The sequence below is a fragment of the Onychomys torridus genome, chromosome 3 (genome assembly GCF_903995425.1).
Source record: "Onychomys torridus chromosome 3, mOncTor1.1, whole genome shotgun sequence".
Lineage (NCBI taxonomy): Eukaryota > Metazoa > Chordata > Mammalia > Rodentia > Cricetidae > Onychomys > Onychomys torridus.
The window spans coordinates 28465458-28477197 of NC_050445.1; the positions used below are offsets into that span (position 1 = coordinate 28465458).

The 11740-nt window shown below is 39.4% G+C and overlaps 1 protein-coding gene across 1 annotated transcript; it reads right to left on the reverse strand.

The window, feature by feature from the left end:
- Positions 1-1579: 1579 nt before the first annotated feature.
- Positions 1580-5784, reverse strand: LOC118579997 (prolactin-inducible protein homolog). Its single transcript, XM_036181839.1, has 4 exons — positions 5690-5784; positions 4143-4245; positions 2114-2225; positions 1580-1707 (listed from the first exon to the last, which is right to left on the reverse strand). Exons 1-4 carry the CDS (start codon positions 5782-5784, stop codon positions 1580-1582), a joined length of 438 nt encoding a protein of 145 aa, XP_036037732.1.
- Between the last annotated feature and the right edge of the window lie 5956 nt (positions 5785-11740).

Genomic DNA, 11740 nt, shown 5'->3' on the forward strand with positions numbered 1-11740 from the left:
CTAATTCCTCTTTTTAACTTTTTTATTTCCTTTTTTATTGTGCTAGGAATTGAATTTTGTGCCTTACAAATGCCAGGCAATCACTCTATCACTAAACTACCTCCCCATTCCATGATTTTGTGTGTGTGTGTGTGTGTGTGTGTGTGTGTGTGTGTGTGTGTGTGTGTATGTCATGCCCAGAGGTGTTAAGGAGGGGTACTAGTCTAAGAAATTCAGACAGGTTGGGTCAGTGCTTCTTTCTAGTGGCTTCTATTCCTGAAGACCACTTTCTACTGAGATTATTCCCCCTTCTCACTCCCCTATAGCTGGCAGTTTGGAGGTAGATTAGCAAGTCTGTGCTAGGCTTCCTTTGATTGATTGAGCCTCTGAGGTAGAGCGGAGATCCTATCTACCTATATTTATCTTTGTCTGAACTTAGGCTTCTGGAGAAAGTTCTGTCACCAAATTCCTGTGGTCCTATATATTGTGTCCTGGCTGTGACCAGGATGAGTATGGGGAGGTTGTGGGCAGGGAAAAGTGAGGGATGAATGTGAGGACAGGTGGGTTGGGATCTGGGTGGGTTTGTGCATCTTTCAGCTTCAGACTCCCCTACCACAGCATCGCTTCTGTCTGTCTCCCCTGTCAGTGCTACTGTATCAAGTTCTCTGTGTACTTCCGGTGACCTAGATCTCTTTCTCTCCTAGGCAATGGTTGAGAGACAGAGAGAGATGGAAGAAGGGTCCTGGAATGTGTGGCATATATTTTGGAAGCATGGCCATTAAGTGGCACTGTATCTTTGATAGAGAATATATTGGCCCAGGAAACACAGTGTGGGAGTGTCATCTCTCATCATCTCTTTAAATTGTGAGCATCCTGGGAGATCAGGTATGTATGTAAAGTATTTGACGAAATAACTCCAGACTGTTGTCCAAAAGCTTTGCTGATTTATGCACTCCCACAGGCTGTGCTTCATGCTTACAACATGCCTTTGTTTCACACTCACACGTGGAATCACTCAACTCTCTGAATTTTCCTTTTTTTGCAGTCAAGTCAAAGTCATAATACACAAAATGACTGGCCTTCCAAATGCACCATGAGCTCTGAGTCTTTTTCTGGCCAGTAGCTGAAAAGAAGAAAGGTATAGGTCAGAGAGCTGGGAGGGACGGCGGGATGTAGTTGAACTGTAATGGTGGAAGAACTTGAAATCTTTTGTCAGTTCTACTTTGAGATTTCAGTGTTACTCTGGAAACAGTTGCTCATCCTGACTTCGGGTGTTCTGTCTTCTATGCTAAGTGGTGAGACCCAGTCCTGTTCTCACTCACTAGGATTCAAACACTTATTATATCATTTTTGTAAATGTGTCCTGGAAAACAGTGTTAAAGCAACCTTTGGGCTTTCTGAGCAGATGCCCTGTTGTAATTATGGGAAAAAAGATGTACACAGTTCATTGTGAAGTTGTAGAAGTTTATTTTTTACATAGCTATTTGAGCACAGAGTTCATTTCACTGTATTTTATTTTACTACAGAGATACATGCAAGAAAGGAGCTCTCCTCCAAGTGGGGAGTTTGGTGGTCTCGATGTAGGGGAGACCCTTCCAGTTTATGATGGTACAGAGATTTCACGTGCAGCAGTCCTCATGTAGGTAGTTACTGGGTATATTTTCTCACCTTCAGGACATATGCCCTTAGCTGGCACAACTTCTGCCTTCCCTCGTAGGACAGTATTTACTACAGAAGGAAAAGCAGAACTGTTAACTTATGAACTCCACATAGCTTTATCTCCACCCTTCCTGATTTTAATACACTCTGATTCCCCTTCCTATATGCAAGGTATAGTTGCTGTTTGAACTCCCTTCCCTTCATTTCAGCTCCTTCTGTCCCCTCATTTCCTTTCAATTTGGTTTCTCATCAGTTTCCTCCTTTCACTTTCCCCTTTTCTTTCTGCTATAACATTGATTCTTTTACTTACTTTTTCCTTTTTTTTTGGAGCTGAATATCAAACCTGGGACTAGGCAAGCACTCTACCACTGAGCTCAATCCCCAACGCTTATTTTTTTTTTTTATTGCTCTGATACATCCTGACATTCAGCTGTTATCTGACATTCATAAGCAAGTAGGAAATGCTCCCAATTACCATAGACTTGAATATCCCAGAAGAAGTTGTTTGTGGTACATATGCAAGCAGTGTATGCTGCATGAGCAGAAAGATACTTGATGTTTGGATTGTCCTCAGTACTGACTTTTACCTGAGGCAAAGGAAGTGGGCAAGGGTTAAAAAGTGTCAATACAGAGAAGACAGCCTGGGACTGACCATGAAGTAACATAAGCATTTTCCAGGGCACTGTGTGAATGGACTGTCAAATATTTCCTCTTAACTATCTGGGTACACTTGATGCTTAGCAAGTTGTCTGTAAATGATGTTTCAAATTTAATTTTGGCCCCACTGAGTGTAAGAAGGAAAATATCTGATGTTATCTTTGGCATAGTGAATGACTGAAGTTTAAAAGTGTTTTTACAAGTTGTCATATATTACATTTTTCCATCTAATGGAGTGAAATTGTGTGTGTGTGTGTGTGTGTGTGTGTGTGTGTGTGTTTGACTCATCAGCTGGTTTAGGGTTGGATTACTAAGCACTTTATTTTAGAAATGTCAGGGCCAAAGAGTATTGTTGTTGTATTATGTTTAGGATATTCATTCTTTTTCATCTGGACTAAGGCTGAAGATGTCTAAATCAGGGTCAAAGAGAATGACTCAAACCCCTCCAGAACCAATATGGGTTTAAAGCAGGAGACACCGATTGTCAACTCTGCTGTGGTGAACTGACTGACTTTTGTTTTTAGCTGTGTGACACAGTTCTTGTTACACTGATTTTTCTTCCTGTCATTGTAAAATGAAAGTATTGATACTTGTATCCCTTGTATGAGTTCATGAATCTTTGTACTTTCTGAGTGAAATTGACAGATACCATTTGAGACTTAAAGATGTTCATTATACAAATAAAAACAGTCCCAGGTTAAAAGTTCCTGGCTGACTAGTGTTTAAACATTGTTTTTACTTCAGCCAAGAGATATAAAACTTAATCAATGGTCAGATATAAGGAATGACTTCTATATGGCTTAAGCAATACTGTGTTCTAAATCGAACAGAGAGAATATCAGGATATCTACTCATTACCAGATCAAATGCATTTCTAGCATTATTTTCATCTGGGTAATTATCAGAGACTTTTACCCTGTATTTCTATTATGGCTTTTGGTATAACTAAAAATTTCCCTTATTTTTGTAATGATTTTTTAAAAATTTCAGTTTTAAAAAGATTTAATATATATATATATATATATATATATATATATATATATATATATATATAAAATATGGGAGAGAGAGTGTATGTGCACATCCAGTATCCACAAAGACCAGAAGATGGTGTCAGATACCCTAGAACATGACCCACCCAGGGTCCTCTGAAAAAGCAGCAAGTGCTCTTAACCACTGAACCATATCTCCAGCCCTCAAACTTTCTTTTGTATCCCTTTTCTAAAAGTCCAAAGAGAATGTTAAGGAATTGTGAAAGACAATGAGCAGGAGATGAAGAATTTGGAAGAACTGAAGAAGAAAGTAGACCCAGAAATGAAGGTGGAGACAGTGTGTGTCCATGCTTATAGGGTGTAAATGAGACCTCACATTAAGGGACAGTACAGTCACCTCTCTACTATATTTCTTAGACCGGCCAAAGTATATTGATCTGCCTCGTCTTGACTCTCCACTACTACTGCATGAGGTGGAGTCAGGGCGTGAAGGGAGGTAGGAACATAAGACCAATAGTCTCCTGTTCATTACAACTCATGTTTATCTTTGCTGCACTTCCATTTTCCTTATTTTCATGCTTCCCATTCCTTTTCCTTCCTCCTAAATTTTCCTCTTGTTTCCTTGTGAAGACCTTTAGCCCACAGTTAAAAGTCTGCACTCACCAATCTCCTTCATAACCCTATTACTTTACCTTTAGGAATTTGTAACACATACATTTCTAACACAATTTCTCTGAGTTTCAAAGCTATGTACACAGAAACACTTCAAAGGGCAGCATTTAGCACCATATCAACTTGCTGAAATTTCTTTATGACAATACTTCTTTTCATGTTAGCTCTCAGTTACTCACTTACCGCTATACATTTATCCACATTGTTTGTAATCATGATTTCTACTGTAAATTCATTTGCATTTTTTATTGGAGAAATTTTCATGTTTATTGAAAATAGATTGTTCCTGTAACAGTAGAAAAAGCAAAAACAAAAACAAAAAATCACATTAAAATCCAATACTCAGGTGTTCTTTTATTAACAGCAGAGAGTATCAGGAACCAACTGTCCGGGAGACAGTTGTGAAGCTCAACACTTTACTCTGGAAGGACCCTCTGCATGCAACTTCTCTCAAAGTATTCCATGTTTCTAGCCAACACACATATCCAACAGGATGAGCCAAATGGAGGCCAGAATATATTAAATAAAAAAAAAAAGGTCACCTCTTGAATGTGGAGACCTGGGCTAGCAAAGCTTCTCTCTCTTTTTGTCTATTCCCAGTCATTATTCCCTGGTGGCGGTTCATAATTTCACAGTCTACCTCAGTGCACTCACTATTCTCTTTTCCTTATACAATTATCTAAAATCCCCCTTCTCAAAGCAGAAGGATTTGAAACCCCCAGAGTCTCCTAATTCAGTCATATAGACCAACCAGCTTTATAGTAACAACTGATTCACCTCAGTATTTTTACTTCAGCTCACTGCTCTTTAGCCCTGATGTAGGGAGCTCCAGAAGTTCTAGTTGACAAAAGTTCTATTCTCAATTCAAATCCTCTTTATAGCATTCCCTATGTTGCCCAGACCTTTACCTCTCTTAAAGAAATGGTCTCCCTTAGCAGGTAAAATTTCCCCATCCAAATCTCCATGGATTCATTACCATCTGGTAGATTCTCCTTTCCCATATGGTTCTGTGTGCTGCTAGTGGACTCTGATTTCTCCCTGTAACTCAAGGCTTTCCTCTTGTCAAAAGTCATAGAATCCGTTATATATCATTTTCTCTTTGGAATTTGAATCTGATATTTCTTTGCTCCTTCTGTCACAGACTTAGATAATGGATTTAGCACATGAGGAACCTTGTATAGAAGAGTGGGGTACACAATCAAGTTTCTGCATTTTTTTTCTTTTGTTTAAACAAATCTGCTTCCATTGTGGTCAACAGAGCCCTACATATTGGAGCTGCTGAAGATGTTAGCCTTTGCTTTACAATAATTTTTCTATGGGTAATTTATTAGTTTTGTTTTTGTTGTTATTTGAGTCAAGACATCCACTCTGTTACCAGGGGAGTCTTGAAAGTACATTCCTTCGCCTCTATATACAAAGCTTAAAATTAGAGATGAATTACAGCCTACCCATAGCTTATTCCCCAAATATAGGGCAAGCTCACCTCTCTGCTTATATTTCTCATATTGATGAAAATGGTAAGACTATAAACCTAGGCAGAAAAGTCATTTTTAACAGAACTTTTAATTATCACTTATTCATTTGGTATCAGGACATAGGCTTGAGAAGCTACATATTGCCTCAGAGTTTAGAAAAGTGAAACTCAGAGACACAAATAATGAGAATCCAATGTGTTCTCATTAAGTAGGAACATATCCAAGGAAGGTGGTGAGGGAAAAGGAGTGCCTTACCTATTGTCCTGACCATAGGCAGTCTCCAGAAATAAGCACATAACCAGGAGATGTATAAGAGCTCCCGGCTGGTAGAGAACTTGTAGAGAAAGCATGTTGTAAGAGTTGACACTCCTGAGTCTTGACCATCTAGAACCCAGATCTCTTTTATTTGTAGTCAGTAGACAATGAAGCAGATGGGCAGCTCCACCTGGTTGAAATTGTCATATGTTGGGATCCTTTCCATTGAGACCTTGTTTATTCTTCTGTAACAAAGGTCAATATTCAGCTGGAACTTCAAATTGGATTATAGTGAATAACAAATGAGTTTTTCTTTGTTTTGCCAATTTAAGATTAGAATGTTCTTAGATTATTAGGGTGGGTCCAGTTCCAATTTTTATAAGTAAGATTTTTTTTTTAATCCTTTGCTTCCTTACCTGCTCTTATTGTGGAGATATGTAAATGTTAATCGCTTTTTTTCTGTCTTCTGATACCATAGAATCTTATCTACTCAGTAACTCAGAGAACCTCACCTCAAAATTTTTCTGTAGTTGAGCTATGACTACCAATTTCATTATTACTCAACTCACTTGATTTGTGTCTGTAGGTCCAGTGGGTCATCTGTAGGATATGATGGTCCTCCCTTACATATATAGAAAGTTTCTTGAAAATTCAAGGCATATATTTATGAAGAAGTAACATGTTATGGGGGATACAGATAAATTTGATATAATTTTAACCATATCTTCAGAGAGCAAAAACTTGGTCAGCTTAGCTTCTTGTGTATTGGTTCTTCCAGAAGACTTAGGTTCACATTGAAAGGACTCTGGACAACCCTAGCATGGTGAGCAAGGCTCTGGCAGGCCTTGCCCTTCTCCCCCATTCCATCTTCCTTGCTAAAAACCATTAGACTACATTCCTAAAGCTATCCCACCAAGGTTCCATTATTTGAACACTTCCTCCTCCTGAGGCTGACTACCAAGGTCTCACTATTATAGTATTGAATTCCAGCAATCAAAAGCCCCCTTTGGCTCATCTAATTAAGATGTCTAAATAAAATTAAACACATCATCTTAACACAAGGTTTCCCTTTGAACCTTTATAAACTGTTATTTTCCTATATGCTACATTTGTCTCCTGTCTATCCAGAGGCAGTCTTTGTCACTCTAGGACACATATCCCTGCTGCCCTTCCCTTGTTCCTTTCCCTTCTCCCTCATCCTTTATCTCCTGTCTTTTTTTGCTTTTCCCCTGCCTTCTGTCTCTGTGGTACAAATAAATCTCCTTTGTGCTTGGTCTTGGGTGTCCTAAGCAGATACTTATCCTTTCACACATTAGATATGCAGGGATTATAATCCAGAAACTTCCAGGAAAGGTCTTGTCATTCTAGCCCTCTGCCTCTCAAACAATAGTTACCTCTCAGCCTGCTTTTTCTATCTGTGGGGAGCTCAGATGTGAAGAGAGATGCCGGAATTTGTGTTCACCTCCACTGAACTCCAAGATAAAAAGTAAACTGAAGAAACTCTTGCAGGGTTAGAGTAACTAGAGGACCCATGAATTAGCCCACCTTCTGTTGTTGAAACAGGAGAATCTTGGTACCCTGTGGTAGACGGCAAGGTGATGTCTAAGAGTGAATGGGTCAGGATAGCTCAGAATTCAGAGTCAGCTATTCCCGGATTCTCCCTGAGACAGAGTGCTGAGGTGACAGGATCTCGAGTTTACATGTGGTTTGAGATGGCATCTGCACCATTAGCTTTCTATTTTACCAGTGTTGCCTGTGGACTGGGAGAGGCTATTCTCAAACACCAGATGCTATGCATCCCTAGATTTTTTTAAAAACATAAACTTATTAAATGAACTTCCTCACTTCCCTTATATTCATTGCTTACTTAAGAATTTTTGAGTTTTCTTTCTGTTTGTTTAACTTGGCTGTTTGTCAGTCTTGTTTAATTTTTAAAGAATTAGTTTTTTATTTCATTGATTCCTTGTAATTGTTAAAGTTTCTACTGCTTTAATTTCAGGAAAATGGGGAAAAGGATGACCTGGACCAGCAAGTCATTCTTCAGTGGCAAGGTCCTGGGAGAGAGGATCAGGAGATCAGAAGATAAACAGGATGGAAGTTAGACAATATAAGAAAGTTTGGGATTAGGAGGTCTTTCAAAAGCTATGTCTTATGGGAAGCAACCTTATTAAGAAGTAAAGCATCTTATATAGTATTTCGGGGGAGAAAATGAAGAAGTCAGCAAAAAGCTAATCAAATAATGTTGAACAAGGGAATACAGGGTATCTCAAGAACATCACAGACTGGAGCACACAGCAACCTTGAGACTGATAAGCATAGCCCCCTATAATGGGAAGAGTTGGGTTATTAGGATCTCTATATTTTCTCAGGGACAATTGCCCAAAGCCCTTGCCCTAGGGTATTACTGGCTCTGCCAATCATGTTCCTAGTTTTGAAAATGAGTCATATTCCTTTTCTAGACATAAAGTCCTCAGGTCAAGCCTCAGTTGATCAGGCCAGCTTTCAACAGAGGATAAGATAAGATAACTGAGGGGTGAAACATAATCCAATAATGTTACATCTATGGAAAAGCCTGGCACCTTATTTAACCTCAGGAACTGTTCTTCATCAAAGACTAATAGTTTAGCCTCTAAACCTATCAGTGCAGGAGGAGGCTGGGCATATAGGGAAAGACAGCTAAAATTAAAAGGCATTTTAGGGGTATCAAAGAAGCAATACAATAGAAGTCCCTAAAATATATACAAAATGAAGGCAAAACAAATAAAACCACCAATTAATGAGGGAGACAGAGCCCCAAATGGGTATCACTTGTTTCCAAATAAAGCTTCCAGTACCAGGATTGTGTTACAGCTAATTTAGTTGTTGCCCCACGTGGTCCCCTGAGAATCTCCAAACAACCCAGGCTCTTGTGGAGACTACAAGTTATTCTACACAAACTGACAGCAAAGTCCCATTGCTGAAGACACTTATACCACTCATTGAATAGGGAGAATTAGAGCTGGTGCCTGCACAGAAATTTCATTCCTACATTTAATGCCTTTGGTACAGAAAGGTACTCTGCAGGCTGCCAAAGAAGAAATGTAAACACCAACCCAGCCACAAACCATTTGTTCTACAATGGTGTCCTCTGTACAAAATATGCTAATTCCATGGTGACACAAGCTTGTGGGAATAATCCATCAATATCTGATTTGACTCTAGTCCCTTCACCAAATGAAACCAGTACCTGATACTGCTTAAGTGACCAAGAATGGAGACCAGATAGCCCAGGGACCTAGGGTAGATCCAAATACTTGTAGAAAAAAAAAAAAGCAAAACAAAACATAATGTAGCAATAAAATGAATCCCAGTGACTCCCTGTTATGCTCATATATCAGCACCTGCTCAGCCATTTCCAGAGAAGCTTCCTCCTGCAGCAGATGGGAACAAATACAGGGACGCACAGTCAAATATGCACAAAGTGAGAGACCATGGAACACTCAGGCCTAAATCAGATATCTCTATCAAATCTCTCCCCTGGGGGCTGAGGGAACTCTTCAGAAGAGGATGCAGAAAGAGTGTAAGAGCTGGAGGGGATGGAGGACACCAAGAAAACAAGATCCTCTAAATCAACAAGTGCTCTTGACTTACTACTGAGCGTACTTTCCATCCCCATCCTGTTTTTCTGTTTTGTTTTGTTTTTCTAATGAGAGGCAGAAATGGGGTGGATTTGGATGGGAGGGGAAGAGGTGATAAAGTAGGAGGAATAGAGGGCAGGGAAACCATAATTAGGATATATTACATGAAGAAAAAAATCCATTTTCAATAAAATAAAAAACAATTAAAAAGAAAGAGAAATATCAAAGAATAGAAAGAGATTTCCAAGCCAGTAGCCCAGCTGTACCAGAAAACAGAGCTTTGTCTTTTCTCTTTTACTTAGCAGTACTTCTGGGATAGACACAGGCTTTGTCTCATGCATCTGGAATTGAGGGGCAGCAGTTTATGCTGTTGTAGAGATTTGTATTTACAACACACAGGTTATAATACAGTGTAGGGTGTTCATCTCTTGCATGTGTCCTTTGCTCTGGGGAGCATATTTCCACATTGAAGACAATGGTCCTACCTCATGAATTCATGAAAATGATCCCAATGCAAATAAATATGATTTGCTGTACATTGAGCTGTTCTGTTTAAAATAAATAACAATGCATGATTTTCAGAAGTAAACGTGTGCTGGATATGTTATAAGAGAGGTGATATTTACATTAGTGTTTCATTGATTTTTCATTTGCAGAAACTCAGATGGTGGCAACGTGTTCAGCACCATGGAAGCCAGCCTGGTGATGACAGGAGAGATTGAGGATGGGTTACCAACCATATCATGACAGATGTGCAGGGACAAATATGTGCACTCATGTGGGAATGTAAAGCTCTAGGTAATGTGAGCAGGAAGGGTAACTTATCTCTTTTGAATGCAGGTGTGTAACTCAATTTGTGTTAATGCTACATGAACATGCATTTTAATTTTCTGTGCAATAGATGTTTAACTTGGGCAGCATTTTCTCAGGGTCATTTCTGAGTACTTAGTTTATAGTTGATGAAGTAAAACATAGTAGATTATTGTTTTTCTGCTTTCATGGAGTTGACAGGTTTGGGGGTGACCCTTTACTCAGTTCTGACAATAGTTCTGAATGTCCTAATCTGGGCAATCTCAAGGAATGCAGAGAATATAATGGTAGGGTGCCTTGCTCATCCTTGATGCAGCAGGGAGGGGCTTGATCCTGCCTCAACTGAATGTACCAGGCTTTGCTGACTCCCCTTGGGAGGCCTTACCCTTTTTGAAGAGGGGATGGTGGCAGGGCAGGGGAGGAGGCTGAGGGGGAGCGGGAGGAGGGATGAGAGGGAGTCTGTGGTTGGTATGTAAAGTGAATTAAAAATTTTTTAAATTTATTTTGCCTGGTGATGATAGCACACACTTTTTTCTTAAATTTATTTATTTATTATGTATACAGTGGACAAATCCCTGCAGGCCAAAGAGGGCACCAGATCTCATTACAGATAGATGGTTGTGAGCCACCATGCAGTTGCTGGGAATTGAACTCAGGACCTTTGGAAGAGCAAGCAGTGCTCTTAACCTCTGAGCCATCTCTCCAGCCAGAATTAAAAAATTTTTAAATAAAAAAAAGAATATAAGATGTCAACAGCTTTTCTTTTGTTACCTTACATTAGGGACAATGAGGCCAACTGAGTCAGTGTCCTAAAGGTTAGAACGTTCAAATCAAAAAGCCCAAATAAGTATTAGAGCTAAGATAGAAGATGCATTGTGCAGATGAAAGTATCCATGACTTTGGCCTATGTGCCCCTCTGTTTTTCCTTTTATTTATTTATACATTGAAATGCAGAAGCTTTGGCATGAATCTGTTAGATTCCCCTGTAGTATTGCTTTTTTAAAATCTGTCATAAAAAGGAGCTATTGGCATCCATCTCTAGGCTTTGCATAACATATTCCATGGAACTTGGCAGCTTGGAATGAGTCATGGAGTCCTTACTGAGAGGGAGAGAATGTCATATCTACACTCTTCCATTTATATCTTGTGAGAACTAAACAGGAAACATATACCTTGCAGGTTAAGAGCTCTGTTTGCAGTTAAGAATGAGTTCCTGTGTGTTCTGTGTTTGTTTGACACATCTGTACCAGATGTGCTTGACCACATGTGGGTGGGAGGTATGTGGGTAGGAAATATGTCAGGATGTATGCTCACCTCTGATTATCCAATCAATAGGGGGAAGTACTAAGTCAGGAAGTACATCAGGATATATGCTTGCCTCTGGTTGGACCTGATGGGAAATATATTTCATTAGCTGAAAATAGTTTTACAATATGATAGGGCACTGGGCTTTCTTTATGTAGAACAAGGGGGTACTATATGGCTCTAAGAGAAAATTGTTTCTATATAAAGCACTCAGGAGTCCTTAGAGATGATTTGGCTGTACTAAAACAATTACAAAAGAAGGGCACCTGAGATAGAATAAATGATGGTCCCCATTCTCACCTCCAGGTCCTCCTAGATA

Bases quoted from the DNA above. Each gene is read 5' to 3' on its own strand.
- LOC118579997 (XM_036181839.1), bottom strand. From the start codon at position 5,784: ATGCTTTCTCTACAAGTTCTCTACCAGCCGGGAGCTCTTATACATCTC. The intron at 4,246-5,689 runs GTAAGGCACTCC...CTACTGTTACAG, and splicing joins GCCTATGGTCAGGACAATAG to GAACAATCTATTTTCAATAA. The intron at 1,708-2,113 runs GTAATTGGGAGC...TTCCTTCTGTAG, and splicing joins CTGGGATATTCAAGTCTATG to TAAATACTGTCCTACGAGGG.